This window comes from Lepidochelys kempii, chromosome 16 (genome assembly GCF_965140285.1).
Source record: "Lepidochelys kempii isolate rLepKem1 chromosome 16, rLepKem1.hap1, whole genome shotgun sequence".
Taxonomy (NCBI): domain Eukaryota; kingdom Metazoa; phylum Chordata; order Testudines; family Cheloniidae; genus Lepidochelys; species Lepidochelys kempii.
In genome coordinates this window covers 3,426,271-3,437,467 of record NC_136395.1, presented here as the reverse complement: position 1 = coordinate 3,437,467, position 11,197 = coordinate 3,426,271, and the positions used below count along the sequence as shown (strand labels likewise).

General features: G+C 55.5%; 1 protein-coding gene across 1 annotated transcript; it reads right to left on the bottom strand.

The window, feature by feature from the left end:
* Window positions 1–1,518: 1,518 nt before the first annotated feature.
* Window positions 1,519–4,597, bottom strand: RNF183 (ring finger protein 183). The gene is made up of 2 exons (XM_073314569.2): window positions 4,344–4,597; window positions 1,519–3,024 (listed from the first exon to the last, which is right to left on the bottom strand). Exon 2 carries the CDS (start codon window positions 2,954–2,956, stop codon window positions 2,369–2,371), a length of 588 nt encoding a protein of 195 aa, XP_073170670.1. The 5' UTR covers window positions 2,957–3,024; window positions 4,344–4,597; the 3' UTR covers window positions 1,519–2,368.
* Between the last annotated feature and the right edge of the window lie 6,600 nt (window positions 4,598–11,197).

The window sequence follows — 11,197 nt, the reverse complement described above, 5'->3', positions numbered from 1 at the left end:
TAAGATGTAACTCTACTAAGCAACCAATGTTTGGTCTTCTGGATAGTACCTTAAAGCAGGTTACACTGTAGTTTACAGGCAAATAGAAATCACTTGATTGAGCTCCGCAGCAAGACCTCATTTGGCTGAGTTCCCTGCAGCTACCCAGCCCTGTCCCTCCTCTGGGTTGCACCAGCTACAGTGACCTTAGAGGTGCCTGCAGAAGGAGCTGCTGCTGGAACAGGCTGAGATCTAGCTGGACTCTGACCTAGCAGGTCTTGCTTTATTAAACAAATGTAGCCACCTGCCTTCTGAAAGCATGGAATTCATTGCAGAGAGGCCCATGACAGCTCTCAGATGGTAACAACTGGATCCAAAGCAGCAGCCTGCGCTCCTGAAGCCATCCAGTCCCTTATAGTTTCCTTAGTGGCTCCAGTTTTCTCTCCTCCTCCTGCCCTCACCCCATCCATCGGGCTGTCATTCCCCCCCACAGGAGTCCAGACTTGTCAGTCTCTAGCAGAAGGGATGGGTCCCATCATCATGTTACGTGCCCCCTTTCTCACACCAACAGGAAGTGCCTGCTATGACGGAGACTTGAGCCACCAATGGGGCTTCCCACAAGGATGGTGGGGTACAGCCTGCAGGAAGAAGGAAGCTCCACCTCTTCCCCATGACACTGCGGCCCAAGGCCTTTCCTCATGGCTGAATAAACGTTAAAAGTGGGTCCCTTTCCTTCCCCAGTTGTGGCAGTTGAATTCCAGCATTGCTGCAAGTATGTTCCTACCTCTCGGATTGCAGCTCCCACCACTCAAAGGCAGCCACCTCTGAGGTGAAACACACCTACTGCATGACAGTACACAGTAACCCTCCCCAACAATCGGGGGAAGGACATGAGGCCAAACTTCCATAACTCTTACTGAAGGAAGCAGAATATAATTATCCACGTGGCCAGTGGCTACCACACCTGCTCTTTATTGACTCACCTTCTAAAGACAGCACCTCCAGAACACTGGTTGAGTGCTGATGCAAAGGGAAGAAACCCCTGACTGGCTCATGGCTATTGCTTCCTTAAAGGTCTCCCATCCACATTAGAAAGGCCCAGGGCTGCTCAGTTTGGCTAAAGCACAACTTATGATAGGCCGATGGAGCAAATGTTAAAGAAATAAAACTGCTCAGGCTGCCTAGATACTGAGCATTCCTGGGGACTAATGCAGTTACCCACAGTGGGCGTACCATGCAGTTCCTGCTAGCTGCCAGCCAGGTACACAATGGGGAACACTGTCACGGCTATTGAGCCAATCTAGGTGCAGAGTAGGCACAGCTGAGGAATCACATGTCAGCGCGAACCTGGGGGGTTGGAACAGCCTTCCCCCTGCTGCCCCTTCAAACAAAGCTACTGCAATCTGAGCCCACTCGCCTAATCTGGAGGCAGGACAAGGAAACAGGACAGACACTGCTGCTTTCTCTGTTCGAAACAGGCAATCCGTGTCCGCCCCATGGAAATGGAAACCGTCCACATTTATTTTCTTGCCTCTAGAAAAGAAAGTGAGGTTGAGGGGTGAGAACAGAGGAGGAGCTGGGACCCTGGCACAGGAGCTGTATGTGTTTGATTGTAAACAACACAACAAAAAAGTGCAACAATTAGCTCAAAAAGACAAAAGATTAAATTTCTTGCAGGTCTTCGCTGTGGGTCAGGGGTCTGCTTATCCAGCAGATGGAAACAGCGCTGCCTCCCCCCTCCCCGCCCCGCGAGGACCTTTGGCACAACAGATGGTGTCAGTCTGTGGACATGAATGTCCTGGCCTGCATGTTGTCCTTGGTGGCACCCAGATCCATGGTATTAACCCAGGAGAGACAAGAAGATGAGTCACAGGAGAGCCTCTGGAAATCTTCACTGTTTCCATAAGATTCTGGCTCATTCCTCTTGGGCTGGGGTTTGCAGCATCCCCTCCTCTTGGGTCACGACCATCCAGTATAATGGCCTTGTTGCCCACTATTATGAGCATCTGTATTCCTGAAGCGCCTTGGCACTCATGTCCCGTAGTGCCTTGGCCCCAGACCCCATGACAGGCAGCAAAGAGCTTCAGCTGATGGGGCAGTTCCTGAACGCCATCCAGGTTCTGCTGCTCTTGGTGCACATGGTTCAGCATGGCTGCTGGGGAGCCCCCAGGCCTTTGGATGCAGCCAGGCCACTAGCATGACTGGGTATATCACTGAGAAGAGATCAGGAAAAAAGTTCATTAGCCAGAGGCTGCAGTGATGGCCCTGGAGGGTGCAGAGAGGGTTAAGAGGCCCAGAGCAGATGCAAAGTGGCTGATGTCGCCTGGGACATTTTGCTGTCTGAGAAGACGTTGAGCTCTGGACTCCAGTTATGGGGCTTGCCAAGCCCTCAGCCTATGCCCCACAGGAACTGCTTGGTCCAGAAGATGGAGAAGATGAGCAGCAGCGTCACAGTGAGGATGATGGCCATCAGGTAGGCGAAGATGCGGAACTGGGGGTTGCGTATGCACTGCCGAAGGGAAGAGCGGCTGGGGATGGAGGTCGGCCTAGGGGAAGCCTGGGAGCTACCTAGCCTGGGCCCTGGATCTGTTCCCAGGTTGAGGGTATAAACCCTGGGCTGGCGCAGGAAGTACCGTGATTTCTGCTCATCCTTTAAGCACAGCTGCCGGCCCTCCAGGATGATATGGTTGGGCTCCAGTTTGAGCAGCCGCAGGACATCCGAGTTGGTGGGCAGCTCGGTGATGGGCTGGTTGGAGGGGAGCACTGTGGGGTGGCGGCAGAGTGGGCATTGCAGCCGGTTGCGGTCAGGGGACACCAGGCTCAGGTGTGCCAGGCACTCGATACAAAAGTAGTGCTGGCACTCCAGGAGCTTTGGGGTGCGGAAGGTGTTGTTGAAGGGGTTCCAGCAAACCGGGCAGTCTGCCTCTGACTCCCCGCACAGCCCTTCTGACATGGTCTCAGTGGGGCAAGGCGCCATCCCCAGCTGCTGCACCCATGAAGCCCATTTGCTGTGAGGGTTGCAGGAAAGATGATCCCACCAGCTGCCTGGAACAACACAAAAGGCCCAGTAACAATGCATCCCTCTGCACCCCAGTGACCTGCTAATCTCCCCAGGCACGTATACCCTGCTCAGGACAGGACAAGATGAGCTGGGCAGCAGGGCAGGGGCTGATCCAGCCACACACTGCAAGGACCCCGGGAAGGGGAGAATCGGTACAGGTAACAGGTCAGTCCAACCAGCAGCAAAGTCCCTTGAGGCAGTGAAGAACCTGACCCCAGGCAGGGAGCTGGATGGGTGCTACAGGGGACTGAACATGAAAACCATGCTCCCAGTGGCCTGGTAAAAGTGACAACAAGAGAGATGTTGCACTGGCTCCAGTGTGATCTGATGGGCTTTCAAACAGACGGGAGAAGCCATGAAGCCATTATGCCAGGCTCTTCCTCCCAGCGACTTCAGCTTGGAACTCAGACAAATCCTCTGGTGATTGTGAACTCGGAGGTCTGGCCCGTCCAGGTGGCATTAAAGCTGTCTTGCAGGTGGCCCGCAGCCATCATGGGTCTGAGTGGGGAATGCAGCTAACCCTGATACAGAATGTCCTGGGGAACCCTTAATGCAGGATTGATGCATTCAATCAGCCCAGGAAACCGGAGAACACGGGCTGCTGCGTTGTGGGCAAAGGCCAGGCTGGAGCACGCCCAGGATGTCTACCCCAGTAGCAGCAGAGGCCCCTGTCAGGATTGGGCCCTGAGCAAATATACCCAGAAGCAGGTCTGGCCTTCCCCCAAAGATGCCCTCAAGCCAGAGCAACAAACACATTTCAAAGAAAATCCAAGTGTTTGTCATTGCATAGAGGTCTCAGCCTCTTGTTGGAGAAGGTAGAAAGATGCTCTGGTTACCAACCCCCTCATCAATGCAGGGTCAGCATAATGCCCTGGGCCCTTCCCACTGGGGGAGGGGCTCAGATCAAGAGCACAAGGGGGCACCAGGCTGCTCGTTCTGCCTGACAAACACTTGGATCCAGCTAGCCACATCTGTTCAATGCGTACAGCACCCAAATTGAGGGTCCGTTGGGAGTCAGTGCTGGGCTCCCAGCCTGGGCGTTGGAGAGACGCCCTAGCCGGGGCAGTCTGGGCATGGTCTGCGGAATGGCAACAGCGCAGAGGGGCGCCCTGAGAGCAGCGCCTGGCACTACACCAAAGCACCACTCAGGAGGGCTCCTGACTGATTGCCAAGAATCAGCACTACCCCCCCGCCCCCGGACAAAGAACCAACCATGGCACAGCACGGAAACACGCCTGGCTGTGCTACAGAAAGCTCCCTCCCAGCTGCCCTTGGGGAACCAGAGGCTGCAGGGGACACTTACTTTCACAAAGGGGGCCCAGTATCACAGCTGAACGTCGGCCCCATTGCTAAGCAGGAGCCCCTGGCAGGGGGCACAGGGCAGCAGGGCTCTCCTCCTGCCCCTCAGAGAGGCTAGCAAACATGCCCTGTGCAATAATCCTCGCCCTTCATCCTCCTTTGCAGTCTGCATCTGCCTGCTCCTCGCTTGCAGCCACACACCATGGCTTAGCAGTGGGCAGGGCCAGCAGTGGCCTCAACAAACAGGTTTCTAGTGGAGAGAAGAGGGAGGGGAAAATAGCCATCCATGAACTAGCTGCTCCCGAGAAGGCTGTAACTGATTTTCATGGAGCAGCACACAGGGCACTGAGCTCCAAAGGGCTGGCAGTGACTGTTGTTTACAGAGTGCACCTGGCACCGGAGAGAGGCGTGGGCAGGGGAGGGGATAAAAATACCAACAGGAGGGAATTAGGTCATGTACATCAGCTTCCACCCCCAGAGCAGGCCCGGGCAGTTCAGGGTTGAGGCTCACCTGGTGGGTCAGGAGGGAAAGCCCTTCTGTCTAGGGCTGCTGGCCCCACACACCAGCTCACAGACAGCACCCCATGGATAGACAGGTGGCCTGCTGGCAGCCTCAGTGCAGAGGGGATGGGCCAGATAAGCCATGAGGCCAACCCCCTTTTCTTCTGAGGCTCGTGGGATGGCACTGGAAGAGGCCAGTGCTTAAAATGGGTGGGAGGGTGTCTAGCCTAATGCAAGAGCAGCAGCTTTGTTAAGAGAGTGCTTAAAGTTCACCCCACCAGGGACACGGGACGCCGGCGGCAGACCAGGATCACACGGGACATGGCAGCCTGGGGTCACATGGGACGTGGCGGGGTCATATGGGACGTGGCAGCCTGGGGTCACTTGGGACGTGGCAGGGTCATATGGGACGTGGCAGCCTGGGGTCACTTGGGATGCCAGCAGCCGGCCAAGGTCACACGGGACACTGGTGGCAGACCAGGACACTGAACATGGCTCTTCCTGAATCCTAAGCTAGAGCCCTAAGCACTGTGCCATCCTACCTTCCCTTTGTGCCAGTAACCATCCTAGCCCGTCTCCCTTCCCCCAGCTCACTGAAATGCACTGATCCCCACTGCCCCTGCCCCCCACCCTGGCCTCTCCTCCAACACTGCTTCCCTTGGCCTCGTTCACCCCAGGCCCTGCTTCTGCTCTAGCACCTGCCCATTCAAAAGAGGCAAAACCACCCGACAGAGCAACATAGACACACTGGATTCCTTGGGGCAACAGGGCAGCACTACCTGTCCCCATCCCCATCCCTTCCAGGCTCTGTTGTGCCTGTCTGACTTAACCTGCCAAGTTCTTGTGGCTGTGACCTTGGCCCTGCTCCCCTCTCATTTACCCCTGAGCATTGGGGAGGGTAACATGCCAGTCGTTCCCCCAGGCTTGCTGTGGTCACAACCCCCCCCCCCCCAGCCATGTTTCTTCTCATCCCAGCCCAAGCATTTGCCCCATGCACCCTTGCCTCCCCTGGGGTGCACCCTGGTTCTGGAAAGGGAACTGCCTGCTAACAACTACTGCACTTCGTCTTCTGTGGGCTCCCCCAGAGCCAAAGCGCTGGGCTGGATACCCGGCCAACGGACACAGCAGCAGACTAGCCCTGAAATGTGTTCCTGGCAATGGGCTCAAAGCCCTGGAGCAGGGTCCTACAAGGGGGCAGCTGAAGCTAGAGGCCTGGGTCCTCCCCCTGCAAGCACCAGCCCTGCCTAGGCCTGGGCTGCTTGAGAGACTTGTGCTGGTTTAACTCAAAGGGGTTTTTAAACCCTTTAGTTCAATGGCTGCAAACCCAGGGGCTGCTCAGTTTTTAGTTTAGAGCAGTTTATTTCAGTTTAGCATCAACAGTTCCTAGTGACTTATGCTAAACCAGACTAAGCCCGGGTTAAACAGTAATCAGAGCATCCACTTTAATGAGATGCCCCAATCGCTACTTTAGCTAAACTGGCACAATGTTCCCCTGCAGATTGGGACTGAGTCACTTAGGCCTAAATGGACAAACATGGCCTCTACATTTGGGTCCTTCCGCTTTTGGGTGCCCAGTCCCCGAGGCCTGTTTTTCAGGCGTGCCAGCACCCCTGTTCCAAAATTTAGAAGTGCCATCTGCAGCAGATACCCCTCCTGAAGGTGCGCCCAGCTCCTGGCAAGTCCAGCTGGACCATCTCCCAGGTCCAGAGCCCCATAGCCCAGTGCTTAGTGTCCTCTGGGTCCAGGTGGGAGCCTTGTCTCCCTGTCCTCAGCTGGCAGGGCTGTGAGCAGGGGATAAGGGGCTAAGTGCTGCTGAAGTGCACCTGTGATGGGGGAGGAAGGGACAATGGTGCTGTTGGTGGAGAAAATGGCCACCAAGTGTCACTGGGTGTCAGGCCTAGGGGTTTGGGGCACCTGCCAGGCCTGCATGGGCAGGCTAAACCGGGAGCACATTTCAGAGCCCCAGAACTGTCAGCAGCCACCACCTGGACTCAGCCTCCAAGCCACCCACATCTTGAGCACCTTCCTCCCAAATAGCTGCCCCTCATCTTCCTCCCCCTGAGTGACAAGTGTCACCCCTCCCCCACTCCAACCTGAGTGACTGGTGTCACCTCTCCTCCCTCCCCCTGAGTGACATGTGTCACCCCCCTCCCTCCCCGAGTGACAGGCAGCATCCCTTTGCTCTCTCTCGTCCCCCTGCGTGGGGTCCCGTGTTCCCGTATGGCCAGAAGCTCCCAGCAGCTCTCCTGAGGGTCAGTGCCTGGTGGATGGTGCATGTGGGCAGTTCCTGCTGCTGCCCAAAGCAATGCCCACACCCCAGGGTGCTCCCTGCGGGCTGATTTCTGTGGCATCATAGTGACACCTAGTGGTCAGTTAGGACAAGCCCATGGATCACCCTCGGGGGGTGTAAGCACAATTCCTGCAGGGCTGTGGCTGAGGGCAGCTGTCTCCAGGCCTGTGCTGGCTTTCATATGGCCTTGGCAGCAAGACAATGCCCCCGTCCTTCTGCTTCCAGCTGGTGGCTAGAATCAAACCTCAGGTCCCCTCCTTCCTGTTGGCTGATTTCAGCAATACCTCTGCAGGAAACCACTTCCAGACACTTCCTGGAGCTGTGTGGAAGCCCCTGGCCCCACTCGATTGGGCCTGAGGCCAGCTGCTGGCTCCAGAGTTTCCCAGGGCACAGAGCCTGGCTGGCTCTCATGCCAGTTTTCCGTATTTCTGGCTCCTAAGGTCACGTGCCCCTCACTGCTCACCTGTCCCAACTAAAGCCATGCCACAGCCAAAGTGACGGTGAGAAAGCAACGGTAACCATGGAAATTACACCCAAAGAGAGGACAAAAAGAAAAGGAGGACTTGTGGCACCTTAGAGACTAACCAATTTATTTGAGCATGAGCTTTCGTGAGCTACAGCTCACTTCATCGGTACTCCTTTTCTTTTTGCGAATACAGACTAACACGGCTGTTACTCTGAAAAGAGAGGACAGTGTGAGTTCGTCTGTCTGGAGGGGGCGGTGCAGATGCAGCTCATGGTCAAGGTGCCCTTAGCAGGCAGAAATACTGATCTGATGCAAACACACCGGCTGGTGAATTGTGCGGGGGGCTGAACTCATGACGGCACCTCACTGAGAACATCCCCACTGCACCAGGCGCAGGCTGGATCATATTACACCTGGGGAAGCAGAGGCAAAGCAAACAGCTTACTCAGTAATTCACTGCCATGGCCGGGCCCAGCCCCCAGGCCCCGATGCCTCGGGTGGCACCTTGCCTTCTGCCGCCCTCAGCAGAGGGGAGCTCAGGCGGAACGGAAGGAAAGGTGGGTGCAGACTGTACCCCCATGAAAGCACGGACCTGGAGGTGACTCCAGACAGCCGGCGTCAGCCCCAGCCTTGCAAGCACTCGCTGCTTATTCCAGAGCTGGGATAAGGCCTGTTGGCCTGACTCTTTTGCCATGCAGGGTCAGCGGTGCCTTAATAAACCAACAGCTGCACAAGCCTGGGAAGCCCCAGAAAGGCTCTGCCCATCTTTAGCCCCTGCTTGGACAGAGGGCAGGGCCCTGCCGGGGCATGCAGCACTTCCACTAGGAGCACTGGGCATGTGCAGCTGCACAAAACGGCTGTGGAAGGCAAAGGGCATTGCCTGGTTTTCAGCCTGAGCCACGGATCCCTGGTCCCATGGACACTAGGAGCCTAGTTCTGCAACCGGGGAATTCGTCCAGAGTTCTGTCATTGGGAACAGGATCTGACCAGGCAGCTGGAGCAGGACTGGGCCCTTTTTGCTCCCTCAAAGATTCTCAGCCAAGGCTGAGCCTCCTGAATCCCTTTGCGGTGGGTCTGAGGCTTGGGCTCCCCTTGGTCTGGGCACCTGCCCCATTGGGTGAATGGAAGGGCTGGGGACCCCGCCCCGCACCTCCTGTTGCCAGGACAGCCACCCTGTGAGGAGCAGCCCTTTAACCAAGCTCCTCTATGTGCTTTGTCCTGCACAGAGCAGGGCCAGTCCTGAGTCGCCTGCTGTGAAGCCGTCAGTGCTCCCTGCAAGGCTGAACCCCAGCGCCCCAAACCCCTGCTGCTGAGCCAGCCCCAAGCTAGATTCCTAGCCAGTCAGGACTTCTGTGCTTAGCTCGTCTGACCCCCAGAAAATACAGGCCAGAAAACCTCCCCAGATTGATTCCTGTTTGAGCTAGAGCAGATAAACATCCACACTTGATTTAAAAATTGCCCATGATGGAGAATCCACCACAATGCTTGGAAAACTGGGGGAGGGATAGCTCAGTGGTTTGAGCATTGGCCTGCTAAACCCAGGGTTGTGAGTTCAATCCTTGAGGGGGCCATTTGGGATCTGGGGCAAAAATTGGTGATTGGTCCTGCTTTGAGCAGGGGGTTGGACTAGATGACCTACTGAGGTCGTCCCTTCCAACCCTGGTACTCTATGGGAAATGTACCCTGTGTTCCAGTTGGAATTTGTCTAGCATCAATGTCTAGCCATTGACTCATGTTAAACCTTTCTCTTGCTAGATTGAGGAGCCCAGTATTAAATATTTGTTCCCCATGTAGGTACTTATAGAGTGTGATCAAGTCACCCCTTAGCCTTCTCTGTGTTAGCTAAATATATTGAACTCCTGACATCTATCACTGTAAGGCAGGGTTTCTAATCCTTTCATCATTCCCATGGCTCTTCTCTGAATCTTCTCCAATTTATCATCATCCTCCTTTAACTGTGGGAACCAGACTTGGACACAGGATTCCAGCAGCGTTTGCACCAGTACCCCAAATACAAAGGTAAAATAACCTCTTTACTCCTACTTGAGATTATTCCTGTTTATGCATCCTGGGATGGCATCAGCCCCTTTGCCCACAGCATCGCACTGGACGCTCATGTGCAGCTGATTTTCCACCATGACCCCCAACTCCTGCTCAGCGTCACTCTTTCCCAGGATAGAGCCCCCCCATCCTGTGAGTGTGGCCTATGTTGGTTCCTAGATGTGTGACTTTACGTTTAGTCATATTTAAACACATGTTGTTTGCTTGGGCCCAGTTTACCGAGTGATCCTGATCGCTCTGTATCACTGATCTGTCCTCTTCATTATTTACCACTCCCCCAGTTTTGGTGTCATCTGCAAACTTTATCAGTGATGATTTTATGTTTTCGTCCAGGTCATTGATAAAAACATTAAATAGGGTAGGGCCAAGAACTGATCCCTGCAGGACCCCACTAGAAACACCTCCTCTGGAAGATGATTCCCCACTTGAAACGACATGTGGAGATCTATCAGTTAGCCAACTTTTAATCCATGTGCCATCTTTCTAGTTTTTTTAATCACAATGTTGTGCGGTACCAAGTCAAACACCTGACAGAAGTCTGGCTCATATGTCATCACTATTGCCTTTATCGGCCAAACTTGTCATCTCAACAGAGGTGAGGCTCGTCTGGTTTCTTGTACGACTTCAGCGTGGTGAAGGTGCCAGCCTGGCACCTCTGGAGAGGAACAGCCTCGGTTTAGGCATCTGCCTGGCACCACATGCTGCCCAGCACTGCCCTGCCAGTGTCCCTCAGGGTGAGCTGAAGGGAGCATCCCCAGGAGTGAGGGGGAGGGCAGCTCCAGGGGCAGCACAGTGGGCCATTAGTACCACTTGGGGGGATGGCTGGTCTGTGATGTATTCGTGTGTCTTGGGAACCACCCTGAGACACCTCGGTCCTTTCCCATAGGGCACCCAGGAGCCATGCAGCAGCGTGTGTGTGTGGCTGCACCACGCTGTTGTCCAGGGCTGAGCCTGCAGCCTGGAGGTCTGTCAGCTCCAGGGGAGGAGACTGGTGGATTAGTCTGAGCAGCATCTTCCTGATCACGGCGCGCCTGGCAGGAAACCCCTGTGCCGCGTTGGCCAAAGGCTGTGAAAGAGACCACTACAGACACCATGACTCTGGGAACAGCCTGGCTGCAGGGAGAAACCGTCTGGCGGGAAGAGCCCTGGGCTTCAGGAGCCCAGGCATGAGCATGAGCATGAGCTGCTGGCGGAGAGTGGCCAGAAGACAAAAGACTTAGTCCAGAGAGGGAGCGGCTGGAGGGCGGGAAGGAGGGGTGGGGAGCGTGGAGGGAAGGAAAGTGAGAGACTCAGTTTGGGAAGAGATCGGGTGCAAGGGAAAGAGACACGATCTTGCTTTACTGTCTTGCAGGCAGGGATCGACCAGTTCTTTGCTCGAGCCAGGGATAGCCCTGCTCCACCTGCCGTTAGGGGGTCCTGGGGAGTGCCCCAGAAGGTCTGAGGCTCTCAGGTTGTGACTGGCACTGCAGGGGTGGGGCATAGTGAGGAGTAGAATGGAGCTGACGCGGAGGGTGACCGGGATCACAGCCGCCATCACCAG

Excerpts from the sequence above, each read along its gene's own strand:
- RNF183 (XM_073314569.2), bottom strand. The coding sequence starts at position 2,956 with ATGGCGCCTTGCCCCACTGAGACCATGTCAGAAGGGCTGTGCGGGGAG.